The sequence below is a fragment of the Salarias fasciatus genome, chromosome 1 (genome assembly GCF_902148845.1).
Source record: "Salarias fasciatus chromosome 1, fSalaFa1.1, whole genome shotgun sequence".
Taxonomy (NCBI): Eukaryota; Metazoa; Chordata; class Actinopteri; order Blenniiformes; family Blenniidae; genus Salarias; species Salarias fasciatus.
Genome location: NC_043745.1, coordinates 36,605,581 through 36,620,955, shown reverse-complemented (window position 1 = coordinate 36,620,955; position 15,375 = coordinate 36,605,581). Strand labels below are relative to the sequence as shown.

At 40.4% G+C, this 15,375-nt stretch overlaps 1 protein-coding gene across 2 annotated transcripts in view; it reads right to left on the bottom strand.

The window, feature by feature from the left end:
- Window positions 1–224: 224 nt before the first annotated feature.
- The window catches only part of luzp2 (leucine zipper protein 2), a 207,912-nt gene continuing 192,761 nt past the window's right edge, over window positions 225–15,375 (bottom strand). For both annotated transcript variants that reach the window (XM_030092522.1, XM_030092532.1), the window contains exons 10-12: window positions 12,098–12,202; window positions 5,586–5,660; window positions 225–413 (exon numbers count right to left, since the gene is read on the bottom strand). In XM_030092522.1, coding sequence (XP_029948382.1) covers window positions 306–413; window positions 5,586–5,660; window positions 12,098–12,202 — 288 coding nt within the window. In that variant the 3' untranslated portion in view covers window positions 225–305. The remainder of the gene's footprint in view (window positions 414–5,585; window positions 5,661–12,097; window positions 12,203–15,375) is intronic.

Here is a 15,375-nt window from a genome sequence, read left to right as displayed (position 1 = left end):
CAGTGCCATTGCTACCTTAAAAAAGAATTTCTAAACGCATGCCATTTTTACTATGAAGGATTTCAGGTGACAGTTTGAAATCTGTTGACAATTCCAGTGTCTCAGCTTCTGCTAACAATGCTGTTATGCATGTGTGTGTGTGTGTGTGTGCCTGTGTGTGTGTGAAATCGTTCGTGTGTGTGTGTGTGTGTGTGTCACTGTGTGTGTGCGCACATGTCTTCTTGTGTGAGTGCGCTAGTGTGTGCTCTTGGAAAGACCCTCCAGGCGATACAGGAGCTCTGCATTCCCGGCGACGTGGCGTCCGCTCAGTTGTATTTGTGTGGCTTTGTCTTTTTGCTGCTGCCGCCGTCTGCTCCCTCGCTGTCGTCTGTGGGCTTTGTGTCGAATTTTCCAGGCTGGATTTGGCTCATTTGCTGTTAGGTTCAGAAGATAAAGGTTCATAATGAGAAAGACTGACACAATGATGCTCCACAGAAGACATGCGGTGGTCTGTAATCAGAGCGGAAAAAGCTCCAAAGTTTTAACGGGATACAAGGCATGAATAAAAGCACATTTTTGGCTGCACAGAGATAATATTTTTTTGACCAGCCTTTTATTTTCGTCTCTACCACACACTTATAATCACATCGACTCGTTCTTAATCCTCATTCTGTGCACATAACTTCGATCCCATTTGGAAGCTCCTTAAGTAGACACAGCTTAATGGCCGTGTTTCCTCCAGGATGCAATTGGTCTGAAATCCTTCATCCTGCCCAAACGGCATGGTTCACATTAAAGTTGTCAACAGTTTTTCCACATCTTCATGGACTGAGAGCCTCTTCAGATGAATCATCCGGGATTCAAAAGCGTCAAAAGCGCATATCAAAGTACAATCAGAAATATCGTAAGACGTGCTATGTTCACAAAGGGTCTCCGTTTCTGTTCCACCCACTCAGCCGACCAAACAGCCGAGCCTCAAAACCATAATGATCACTCTTTAAAAGGATTGAGAAGGAACATGTCAAAACACTTTCTGGAGACTTTAAAGTCGAGATGCCAATTTATATAAAAAGAGCTGACAAAAACATAAAAAACCATGATTTCTATCATAAAAGTTCCTTAATTTCAAGCAGTACATTCAGTGAGTTTGGATTCTCTTTTCAATTCAACAGACATCATTCCACTGGTGTAGCAGGATGGAGGCACGAGGCTCACACCATCAGCTTCCAACGCAGCGCCCCATGATTGTACTTGATGCAGCTCAGGAGGTTATCAATGGAGAAAATCTGCTGATAACTTAAACGCGAGCCACTCCAGGCAGGATGAGACGTTGCAGATCAATTGCATGCTCCAGGAAAAGTGCCTACATGAGATGTTCTCGAGTGGCAAAACAAAAGCCTGGAGAAGAAGAGCTGGTTAAAGCTCGGTGGACGGATGAGTGACGGTTCTCAAATGACACCATTGTTGTGGGAACATAATTTATTCTGTTCCAAGATTCCCGTGGAGACATTTTTTTTAATGAGAAGATGTTTTATGATTGTGTCTTTGTTTTGCATAAAGTCCTCAAAATTCAAGTTTTTTTTTTTTTCCCTGGATCTTCACTGGTATTATAATTTTGCCAGACTGCCAGATGATGGTGAATTCGAACATGAGCCTTCATTTTAAATTAAAATGTCCAAAGTGGAGTAGAGTGGGGGAAAAAAAGCAGTTCTGAAACATTCTTAAACAAAATGAATTTCAAATTCGGAGCATCCTGTGGCCCGTCCTTATCAACAAACGTTGAAACCATTCCCTTCCTCTTAAAATACAGACAAAGCTGATTAATGTTTGGTTGTATGATTTAAAATGGCCCTTCCAGGTGGTGCTGTCTGACTGATGTGTTTACTTGCAGTGTATTTTCTTCAGGATTAAATTTTTTGAACTCTACATTCTCAAAAGCCAACCAGGTATGGTGGGATGTTATTTTCTTTTGAATAATTTAGAACATTTTATTTGGCAATTACATGTTTAAGCACTGCAAACAGACAGCGGGAGCAAATTCTCTGAGTAAAGCATCTGTTTGGTATTTACCAATGTCACTTTGGAAAATGCCCCAAGGCTCAGTGGCTGCTTGCAAATTATTGAGTTCCACATCAGTCAGCATGGCAGCGGGTTATAGTTCTATTACCTGGCTCCGAGCGACACAAACAAAAGCAGGGAAAAAGCACCTCCAGATTCATCCCTGCGATGTGAGATGGCGATGCACCGACCCCACTTTTCATACGGAATTAAATACAATCGGGTCCCTGCTGATGTGAGTACCGCACAATCCAACTGCGATTTACTACAAACTGAGGCCCCGGTTACGCAAGTGAACGTTTCCATTTATGGCGGCAGCTGTACATTCTATTTGACGTAGAGTGTTTCCCAAATATAGCAATAATCGGATAATAAATGCATTGCACAACATTTTCTCTACTCTCTTTTTTTTTCCAACCTTCTCCAGTTTTCCATGCGAGAACATTCCCTCTTTTGGTGGAAACGGGTGCATTGTGAAGAACAGCAGCGGGTAAGAGAAATTAACACCAACAGATTTACTGGTAGTATTGGGATTCATGGGCTACACAGCCACACTGTGTAGTGCCGGAGCCATTTGAACCTCTCACCAAGGAAAATCACCTTTTTATCTCTTATAACTACACAAATATTGAGGATAACAACTTTTCACTAAATATACCAAACTACAGTTAATTTAAATAAGAATTTAATGGGTTTCTAGTGTCAATTTATTTCATACGGAAAGTGTTATTAAGGATAGTATATAATTATTGATTTTAACAATTAATGCCATTATTTATAATGTTTTGTATATTTTTGTCTCTATTATGGTAAACTTTTGATGATATAAGTTTTAATTTTGAAAAGTTTTTCAAATAAATCATAAATTATATTGATTTTGAACAAATATTTGAAATATTTCATAGTTTTGTACTTCATTGTTTTAGTGTTTCTGTCACGTATTTGCAAAAACATACAATTTCTTATTGTAATGGATGAAATGTTAATCCTTAAAAGGATTTCGCTAAAAGTCATACAAATGGTTGAACGTTTTAAGTATTGATTTTGTAAAACTATATTAAAGTTTCATAGGTTTTTCTTTATGAAGTGTGACATTGAAATGTTATATTAGAAAGTACTTCAACAGAAATAAACAATTCCTATAAAACAAGTAAATACAATTGGTTGAAAAAAATATTAAATTACAATGTGTTTTGTTTCCTTTAGCTGACGTTGAGCTGATCCATTTTTAATAATCCCAGAAACAAACATCCTGATGCCAGCGTCTCTGAAAAATGTCAGGATGTGCTCAAACACCATGAAAGTTGTTTTTTTCCCCCAACTTAAAACAGTAAAAGAAGAAAAAAAAAAAGCTTAAATGTCAAAAGCAGCACGGTGACAAACTCATCCAGTTAAAGCCAACATCTGAGTATGTGCTGCAAAAGATGAATTGCCGTTTTTCCAAGTTGCCACGATATATTTACCAAAGCAGATAAATGTTTTTTCCTGGATGTTGGCGGCAGTACAGATAATACGAGTGAAAACTCTCCTGTGTGGTTTCTACGTTGTGCTTTCTCGATTTTCCGCTCCCGCCGATGGAGAGCCGCTTTGTCTGATCAGCCTGCCAGAGGAGACTGAGTGAATAGACGAGGGCCACATCGTGCAGTATATCTACCCCAAAGTGCAGACGCTTCCTGCTTTTCTTTGTTTCCTTCAAGCCTTTTGTTGTGTCGCGCGAAAACACAACGGGTTGCGGGAGCACAAAGCTCCTTCTTCCCGAAGCGTTTGAACACAACGCGAGGTGTCAGTCAGGTTCTCCGTCTCACAAATCGAACATGAGAACACATAATGAAGGGGGATAAAAAGAAAAGGAGCACCTTAATGCAGATTGATCTGCAGAGACCAGAATGCAAATCAGTCCTAATCAAACTGTTTACGGCGCGGAGAATTGTGAGAGCTGTTTATGAGGGATCCCGACACACAGAGAGGATTTGAAATTTTCTGCTGCAACAATATGTGAACATTTTACTAATAACGACATAAACAAAAGGCGGGGGTGGGGGGTGGGCGCTGTTTGAGGCGGCTTTGGTACTTTCCTGAAAAGATCACCATGGTTAAAATTGTTAAAATTACCCTGCTCACTTCCACAGATGTGTTTTTGTGATTACATTTTTCTTTTTTTTTCTTTTTCGCTTTGTGTAAGACAGCAGAAATGCCTTGGGGAAGAAAACTACTTTTGACTTCACTAACAAGAAACATTATGTAGATCTATTTCAATATACTGCATCTCAGTGAGGATATTATTATAACCTGTTCAAGTTTGGAATCAGTGACACAGTGCACTAAATAAAAACTAACAAATAACTAAACAACCCAAACACATCTATTTGTCAAGATCTCCATCGAAATGCTCTTGGTTTCTTTTTTTTTTTTTTTTTGGAAAATAGTCTAAAAATGGACGGCTGCCACTTGGAATGCGAGACAGCGGCTCAGTTGCAGCGTATTGCGCTGCATTGAAATGAGATGCATTGTTTTGCTGTACCATCTGCCACCGTCAAACAGGTGTGACTCACTTCAGTAATGTGATGAGGGAGGCAGCGGTGCTCCAGCTCTGGCAGGGCGCCTCAATATCACACTGTGGGTGACTTTGGATCACCCGTTATTCGATTTTAGCAGATTGGTGGTGGTTGTCACTTTTTAGGAACACGATGTCGGCTCTGAGAGTTGTATCACTTCCCGTCATTGACATGCACTGTTGATACAAATCACTTATATCTCTGTTGTTGCTTTTCAGTGTAGCACCACGCACGAAATGACAAATACATGTACGATCACTTGAGCTTCACTGGATTACTTGATAAACTGTATCAAGCCAGAGTTTATTTAGTAGTGCTACCACAGTAATAACACATGTCGCAGCTGTTGTTTAATAAAATATGTTAAACTTAGCTTTAAGCACTGAAAATGCACATTATTTATCTGTGTAAGCAGTTACTTAGGCCCCGTCTGAACGACAATTTTAATGTGAAAACAGAAAATCTATAGTTCGTATGTGTGTGGTTTCAATACAAAAACAAACAACAGCACCAACTTGAGACCTGGCATAATAACTACATCGTTTTCAGTGTGTCTGCCATTCTTGTGTAAAAAGACATTGTTTTCACAACATTTCTGTGTAAAGGCGAGACTTATTTGAAGCCAAAATGCAAAAAATAATGTTTTCACCAGAAACGTTGTGTAAACAAGGCCTGAGTGTTTCTTTTGACTTCTGTGTTGTCTTCATTCAAGTAAGGTTGAAATAATTGTGCTAGTTTTGAACAAGACACACACGATCATCGGTGTTTAGTTTCACTTGATAAAAAAGCACTGTTTAGTTTTATAAGTGAATTACCATGTGTTTTTCAAAACTTAATTCATCATAAACAAATGGCCTTGGGACACAGTATGACAGATTTATTTAAAAAAAAAAATCCTTTTGCATTGCATTGCCTGATACATGAACGTACCCGTTCATATTGGTGTGAAATGAACTGCGTTAGTGAGTGACTGCAGAGGAAACCGACGCTCACCTGCTGTTGCACTGGTAGGTTTTTACTGGCCGGTCCCGATTCCGCCGTCTGATTCTGAAAGCAGTCGCCTCCGGGCTGGGAAGAGAGAAAGATCAACATGGAGACATTTTATTTAGCTCCGACGACTCAGTGGAAACACACCAGATATTCATGTGAATATTCACACACACACACACACACACACACACACACACACACACACACACACACACACACACGAATGGAGGAGAATCCCATGATGGTATGTGGGTTGGTCATTACAGTAATTTAACTCCTACTGGATTTAACATTTATGGAACAAGTGAAGATTCACTTACACATTTATTTCTGTTCCATCTTTTCGAACTGAGACAAAGTCACAACAGTTACAGGAAACACAATAAAATGTTGAAATAAACTAAAATATTCTGATCCTGATTGACTTGAAGTCATGACATTGTTGAAACACTGAAACTCAAAATGTCAAGAACCCATTTAGATGACGTTTGAAGTGAAAACACTTTCTTTTTTTTTTTCTTTTTTTTTTTTTACATTTTCATTTGAGAAAAGTGTTGCATTTTCATGGCAACGTTTGGTTACCAATGTCCTGTTCCAATATAGTGAGCACATTGGGCCACTAGTGGGTGCTGTTTCTGTTTTTGGAAAGAATCAACGTGTAAACGGGGCCTGAATGGGAGAGCAGGCTCCGAACATTTTGCTGGTTATTATAATAATAATAAAGAAAAAATCCACTATGCTTTTCAGTTTGATAGTCAATTTGAAATGTTTGGTTTGTGACTGCTGGTTGGAGAAAATAGCATTTAAGAATGTCACCTTCGGCTCTCAGATATCAAAATGTCCATTTTCTACCACTGACTGTTTAATCTACAATCGGCGCTGTGATCGTTGCTTGCAGGCTCCATATTGGAGATTTTTCCTTCCTGAAGGCAGCGTGTAGCAACGAGCAACGCCACTCAAATGGCAACCGTAACACAGACGTGTCCTGTTTCCTGACAGCGCAGATGTGTGAGTTGCCTGAACACCCAACATTACCACACAATGGCTCCAGGTTTCACTCGTGAATTACTTGCTTGAGAAAACCGTTTCTACACAATATCTGCAGAGATGCAACTCCACGTAGGAGTTGAGGAGTAAAAACCCAGATGCTGCATGTCACAAGCAGACAATGTGACGGCCTAACGCAGCCTGGGTGTGTTAATTATGAGCGCTGTCTCAAAGAAGCAAAATCATTTATTAGGTTGCTGCGAACCTATCACATTTAATTTTCAAGCTGCAAACCATACATGCTCGCACAGACTGTCTCTCCTCATTTCCTCTCCGCCCACAGAGAGAGGAGGACACGCAGGGATGTGATGGCGTTTGTGAGCACAACACAATATCTGCGTCTCGCTTTCAAATGTGCCTCGTCTTATCTGCTGCAGCATGTTTTCCCCGTCTTGCAGCAGGATTTTTTTTTTTTTTTTTTTTTTTTACATTCCTGCCAGATTTATATAATCAATTACAGGATGGCAGCGAACATTGTCTTTGGCACCATTTCATTAAGGAAACAGGCTTTTCTGAAACAGTTTCCACGCTCGGGCCAGCTCCTCTCCCTGGGAGGCATCCCTCGCTCTTCTCCCGTCCGCTGTGGTCTTATCAACTTACATCTGTAATACTGTCTGATAGCCACTTGTCAGAAATCCTCACAGAGCCTGTTCACTTCCTTTTTCTCTTTCTTTAGACCCTCTCGGTTCTGACAGAGTGGGCAGATACTCCTTTTGGATCCTCCCTCAAATCCGACTGCTCACAGTCACCTCGATCTGGAGAAGCGAGTCTGTGACTCCGAGGTGCCAAAAGTCCTTCACAAAAAAGAAAAAAAAAAAAAAATGAATAGGGAAGGTCAGCGACTGCTTCTTGCTCTCTTCCCTCAATAACTGCTTTCAAGGTGTCAGCGAGGCACAGAGTGAGGACTTCTTTGAAGTGAGGTTGAATGTGCAAATTTTTTATCTCGACTGGAACTACAGTGCGCTCCGGTGCAGCCGCAGTTCAAAAGCAACGCTGGAAGCATTGTTAGGGGGATTTAAGGTGCCCGCCAAAAAATATCCTCAATATAAATAGATCCGTCCAAACCTTTTCATCCTCCATAGATGTCAGATGATATTCTTAAAATTGCCCGCCACGCTCTTCTTTCATGGCTCTGGATAATACCTTGGCACTGTTTATTTTATCTGATCAATAATTTAGCGTCTCAATTATACGAAACAAATAAAAAACAAGTCAATATGACCATTCGATGTCATTTGCATATTACCTTGGCTTCTTTTGTATGCCTAAAAAGCTCATGATATCTCTACTGACAGACTCCACAAACCATCTTCTTGTATTTATTATAGTTTCATTTAAAGGGGGGGGTTTAGATGTTTTTTAGCCCTTTAGTATCAATCTACAGCACACTCAAGCAACAGCTTTGCCCAAAGATGGATGGTGAAAGCTGCATGTGTCAAAAACAACTGAAATCAAATTTGCCTCTGCATCAGGCTGCCTCAAACGACTGGAAATGAGTCCCTGTCTCTTTAAGAATCTCCTCAGCTTAGTGACACGCCCCCCTCAGAGCGTCCATCGCAGCTATTTGCAGTGTATTTCCCCCGCCCCTCTCGGGGTGCAAACTGTGCACAAGGAGCTGTGCAGACTATGGCTGTGTTCGAAACCGCGTACTTACCTACTACTCATACTAACTTATTGAGTATGCAGAGCGTCTACACTGGCAGTATGCGATTTTGAGTACGCGAGAAGTTCCCGGATGCATACTGCATTCGCTAGAAATGTTGAGTAGACATCGTGAGTTCACTACTCATACTGAAATTACCCAAGATGCAACGCGACGGACATTTGAATAAACTTTATTCAGTTCACAATGATTGTTTCTTAATGATGTACATTTAGCAAGCTGAGTATGGTTCTAGATATATTTTTCCCTCCAATTTCTGTGCTCGTAGGTATGTTACGAGATTTCTGATTGGATTTACATTGATATATATATATATATATATATATATATATAAAAAACACATCTGACAACAAGTCCATGTTGAAAGCGACCATGATGTACCGAAGACGATCTTTGTTGAAGAGCCGAAAAAACTCTCCGTCGGTAAAGCATCATAATTGGCATCATCACTGGTCCGTTAACGGGACACCGGCCCAAACGGCGATGTTAAGCGAGATATATTGCTGAAAGATTGGCTTCTTGTTTTCAAAGTAAAAGCACAGATTTATCACTGAGGTTTTTTTTGCATGAGAAAGGAAAAGGGGTGGTTTATTTTGGTGAAAATAACCGAAGTGCGTTGCTCACTGCGGCTGGCTTGAATTTCGCCGAATTCGTCCGAACAAAACCATAAACGGCTGATATTCGGACAAATAAACGACACACTCGGACTCTAAACGACCACTTTGTCGCCTAATTTACAAAAAAATCTCGATGAAGTTATACATTTGAAGAGTTTAGAGCTAAAGTGAAATCAGCTTTAGTATGAGTATGGAAGGATGTAGTAGGCAGTATGTGGTTTCGAACACAGCCTTTGTCAGAGCTGGGGCAGAGCTGTGCATTATGGGCGGAGCTGTGCAGCACCGAGTGTTTCAGCGCTCAACATGGCTGCCAGGGGGAGATTCAGGGATTGCTCAAATATGTGTAAATGGTTCAAGAAACAACTCCATGCATCTTTTTAATGGGGAAATGACACTATAGCATTATACAAAGCTCAAAAAAGTGGATTTTTCATGATACCCCTCCTTTAAGACGTGGTGTCAGAACAATAATATTCATAATATTTGCATATCGTACATATGATTGATGTCTAATAACATTTAATATGTTTCCTGATTTATTTCAAAGTGCATAATTTCTTCTAATGGGAAGGATAAAGGCATGACTGCACCCGTACACACCTACTCGATCCCTCAGATCAGCTGACCAGCTGCTCCTGAGGGTTCCCAAAACAAGGCGGAAGCTCAGAGGGGACCGAGCGTTTGCTGCTGCCGCCCCTAAGCTTTGGAATGAACTGCCGCTGCACATCAGGCAGCACTCTTCTGTGGCTACTTTTAAATCTCTTCTTAAAACGCACCTCTTTTCCTTGGCTTTTAACACCACCTAGATTGTTTGTTTTATGTGCACAGGTCTTTTACCCTTCATTGTTATGTCGTCTGTTTTAATGTCTGTTTTTATTGATTATTTTAATGTACAGCACTTCGGTAACCTTGGGTTTGTTTAAACTGTGCTTTATAAATAAAGATGGATTGGATTGGATAACATATTCATGAGACACTCATCCTATTAAAGCCCCATTTATGTGACGTTTCTATGCATAGTTTATTTGTCTTTTCTTTTCAGAGAAGTTTCACTTTTTACATGGCAACATTTTTAAAACGATGTCTGTTCACATGGAGACAGCAGAAACTTTCCTAAAATGCTGCTACTGCACATGAGCACCACGGCAGTAATCAACAGTTCTTCCCCACGAGCTCAGTAGATCAACGATAACAACGTTCACCTCCAGAGGGTCAGGTCTCCCAGTCCAGATTCTCCTGGACTTGGTAGTTTTAGACTTGAGTCACCTGGGAAAGAAACCCAACTGGGTCCATATAAATGTCCGCATACTCGCCATTGCTCATGTTTATAGCGTAATTTTCTCTGCACGCATGTGTGTGTCCAAAATGTTTTGACAGATGGATTCATATTTGAACATACACAATGCGCAGGACCTCTCATCCAAGGTGGAATACATCATGCTACTTTGAATTAATTAAAGCTCACAGTATCATTTAAAATGTAAGGAAATCTTTCACCAGAGTGAGAGAACTGACAGGAGCTAGCAGGAGAGATCGCATCACCCTAATTCCCAACTGACTTCCTGTTGAATCTAGAATAGAATTTAATTTTTGTTTTTAACAACCAGGTTCCATCACATCTTAAAGAGCCGTTAGTCTTACATTATCTAGCAAAACACGTGGTTCTCAAACGTGAGTCTTTCTCACAGTTCAAACCTTTTCTATTTAAGCTTACATTTTGGGCTCATTCAAGGACATTCTGAAGCTGCTACAGGTTTACACTGTTGGGAGAGCGACACTGAGCTTCTTTCATTTCTCCCTCTCCACTCGGTGATATTTCACTAAGACATGTCAGAAACATTCACTGTCCTGTAGTCTGCGCAGCAGTCAAACAATCTGTACCTACATATCTGCAGGTGAAGAATTGACCGCCTCTCTGCCTAAACAATATGTTTAACTTGCAGAGGGGAACTTCCAATAAACCAGTAACTTTCAGGAAGCCCTGTTGCGGTGGCAGCATCTCACACCAGTTCTATCAAACCTGGTTTAAGGGTGTGTTTCCTTCTTAAAGGCAGAGCTGTGCGCCTGGACAATCACACAGGTGTTCCTCATCAGCCAATCAGCTCTGTCTCAGCACAGCTCAATGAACCGAACCACCTTTATCCATTTGACCCGGCACTGACAGTCAAACTGATAGTTAATGGTCTGAGTCTCCTGTCTCCATCAAATCTACAGAAAATAGATTCATGACAGTCTGCTCGTTGTGTTTTACCTTTGTCACCTCCGACCTGAACCGGGGTGTGTTTCCCTCCCAACAGTCTGCAAAGCAAATTTGTTCTAAAAGTCTGTGTTTCTTGCTCTGTCTGTCTTCCCCTTTTTTGTCTTTCAATCGTCTAAACTCTGAGCAAAACAGTAAAAATTCTCCTCGTCTGAGTCTGGTTCTGCATCTTTTTCCTCCTCTGCAGGTTCTGCAGGTTTCTTCCTGTTAACAGTGAGTTTCTCCTTTCCACCTCTTCTACTCTGCCTGCTCATGTGTAATTGTTGGTTTTCCTCGGTAAACATGCCTTGAAATGACTGTGTTGCATTTGCTGCTCTATAAATAAAATTGAACTTAATTACTATGAATCCCAAAAGCCATTAACATTAATACTGTATGATGTATAAAACGTTAAGAAGCTCGGCATCCAACCAAAAACTGTTAGCTGGTGAAGTGTGAGCGGTGGGGGAGACGGGGATTCATCCTCTTTCAAAAAAATCCCAGAACGAGTCTAAACCCCTCTGTGTTGTGTGTTTCTTTTCTTCGCTGAAAGCACACACACACACACACACACACACACACACACACACACACACGCATGTTTAGACACAAATTCATGTGAACTTATTTGTAAAAGTATGCTAACATTTATGGCAATCCAGCTGTCTTCACCACAGTGATAAGCTCAGTCACTTCAGTACATAAAGAAACCAAACATTGGCCTTTTGTTTCTTTCTAAAATGTACATTAAGCACCATCCAGTGGAAACCTGTTGCTGATCCTCGACGAATTTTCCCAATTAATCAACCTAATGAAGACAATTAGAATAAAAGTGACTTGTTTGACTACTAATGAGGGACTTGAGTAGGAAATTTAGTGAACAGATGAACTTCATGGATATGGGCCCTCAGGTCACATAGGCCATTACAGTTTAATTACTCTGAAGGCTCACCTTTTCCATCTGGCACTCTTTCACGCCGCCACTCTCTCTCCTCATTACTCCGCTGTTCATGGGTGATTTACTGGCTGTGACAATTCTCTGAACTTTGGAGATATCCTGTGAGGACAAAAGGAGACATTTTGATAGCATCCACCTTTAAAGAGCTCGTTGATTCATCTGTTGATACATCTGGACATAAAAAAAAAGTTTCATCCATAAGATGATCATTTTTTAAATTGTTCCAGGTTTAATGACCGTTTATTTTTCAGGAGTTGATACAAGAAGTTATTGCATCTCAGGACTCCCAGGCTCGTCACGCTTACTATGTCGTTTCCATAAAAACGAACAACATTTTAGCGTTGCCCTGGAAACAGACATTTCAGAAGTGAAAATTCAAAAATTATGTTGTGTAAGCAGGGCTTTGGTCTACTTCTACACCAAGACTCTTTCAGTGTACACAGATGCTACTAGAACAACAACTATTTCTATTTATAAGACTCTGTTGAAGAATACAGATGACACACATTTTATTGATTATTTTATTGAAGCACAAAAACAAACATCCTGTCATAACAAAGTTTTTGGAGTTCATGTTTCACAGAGTAGAGGAAAATAAAAGTACAAGTCTGCTCCAACCACACAGTGTTAAAACAGTCACCGTTACAGACCACTCCATGACTGGATCCAGGCAGGCTTTTTCTTCACTAGATTTAAAAAAAAAAAAAAAAAAAAAATGTTTTGGTTGACATGGCCAACTGGCGGTCGGCCTTGGCTGCCAGCCACATCAGACCCATGTCCACTCTGCCAGACAATTTTTGGAAAGAGGCAGTTCATGCAACCACATATATCCATTTGACGTTTCCAAAACCGACTTTACATACAGGTTGTTATGTTAATTAATCTCCCTGTTTGTCAAATATTCATGTCAATGACAAGCTCACATAAAATGTGGCCCTCCAGAAGAGACATTTTGCATTTAAAAATATCCAGCTGTTATCTATGGCCATGTTTAGTGTAGCTCCATGAAGCCTCGACTCAGAAAAGCAGTGTATTTCAGTTTAAAAAAAATACACTTTTCAGGCCGACGAGAGCATATTTATTCGAGTAGACATTTGGGGCATAAGCCAAAATGCTAAATTTTCAATTTTCTCCTATTAAATAGGACTTAATGAAAATAAGTGAGGAGTTAGGGTAACTAAATGTAATACTTGACACGGATGTTAACAACATTTCATGGGAATAAAAAGAGCTGATGAGATATTTCAGTTTTGGCCAGAGCTGTAGATGGAACAACTTATCCACAACGTCCAACTCCAGCCAGTACTACAGTTGGCAGTGCTTCCCAGTCTGTGATACTGAATGTATCAGGCAATCAAATTTACATGCAGTACATGTAGAGTTCGCCAGATACTCAAAGGAAAAATCAGCTCCGTCTTATCACATTTACCCAGTGTATTTTTTTTTATCGCCGTTCATAATGTAAACACTCTTTTCTCCCCACTCGTGGAGGTCTCAGATATTGGACGGTCAAACATGATGAGACTGGTGATCAAATATATAAGTGAACATACACAGATCCACCCTGGGTGGAATATAAACATGTCTTTGAGAATTACTCCCGTGAGGCCCGCGTATAACGGCCAATGAGCTTTCGGTGGAGCGACCCACTTCAAATGCATTCAAAGCAGCCGAGGCTGTGGTGGTGGGAGGAAAACAAGACGGACAGCCAGAGATAAAAAGGACTTCTCTGGAGGCAGTTGAGCAATCACTGCATATCACGACCATCGATTTCAAAAAACATGACTCCTGTGAGGTTTTTGTGCTCTGAATCAGCAGCGTAACAAATGCCCCGGCATGGAGGCTGAAGAAAGTAAATAAAACTCTGGATTTTTGGAGAGGTACACGCGGGCTGCAGGTACCTTTATCACTGCCCACAGGCTGTGATTTCATTGGCGGTTGGTTTCATAGGTACGGTGATGGGGATTCTCAGCAAGTATGAACACTTGATCAATTGAAGTTCATCCCAAATACTGTTTTTGAGTCAATTATGAAAAAATATTATACACATGTTGAAGAGCACTCTTCCCATTAGCTACCGATATTCTCTTGAATTTCTGGGACACATGTTGCTTACAAAATGGACAAATCTGTTGGCATCAAGAGTTTTTTTCATGTTCGAGATGTCAATTTGGTTAAAAGCCGTGTTACTAAATCAATTCACCTCAGGGGTCCCTACACTACTCCTGGAGGATCTCTGTCTGTCACAATTTAGCTCATGCGAAGCAATTTCTTTATTATCTATTTAAACAGAGATGGAGAACTTAAAAAAAAAAAAAAAAAAAAACCCTGCAATGTGGAAGCCATTTTCAAACGGTTCTCTTTTCAGTGGCCCTGAAAGCTGTTGTCATGTGAGCGAACACCCAAAACATAATGATATTTTGGTGTTTTCACCAAAAAATGGGAATGTGGATGGAAGCTTATTGAACTCACTTGGGAGCTTGGTGAAGAAACAATCATGAGATTCAAGTGTTTTGAAGAAGGGAGATATGTGAACCATGCAGGAGAGTGGCTGTCCAGACCACTGCTGTAAAACATTTAAGACATCTAAGGTCTGACACTTGTTTGCTCGCTGTCTCTTACTTGAGTCTTTTCAACCTGTGGAATTTTCTTGATTAAACAGAATCATGAAGGGGAGGTTCAGCACTGTCTGCACACAGAACCGACATTTACCTTTCAGCACCTTTGAGGGTGTTGTTTACATGCTCTCCTTGTATGTGTGTCAGGGGTTTCTATCCCTCCCACAGTCAAAGAACATCGGTGTTTTGGGTAGGTACGTAACTAAGAACCACATTTTAGTTAACAATGGGGGTCATGGTTCAGCAAGGCTGCAGAGTAGAGGAGAAGGGAATGGCTCAAGAGACGTGCTCAGTAGGAGTGTGTATTTGCAATGGCCTCATGATATGATATGCATCATAATACTTGGGTTGCGATACGATAACATCATGATGTATCGCGATATTGTGATGCATCGCAATATTCTATATAGATAACCTAAAAAAATAATAGAGATAATACAAATTGCAGTAGATCTACATCAGATGATATTGATCTTTCAGAGGGCAAATTGAGTCAAAGCTATTTAATTCAAATGTCTCAAAGTGACTGTTATTCCCTTCCCTAAATAGCACAAAGAAAGCTTTGATCTCGTGCAGTAGGTACAACTAACTCACACAGTAACTAAAACATGAGGGATTTAGCTCCCTGAAGCCTGGAAGTCCACAGTCAGTTTA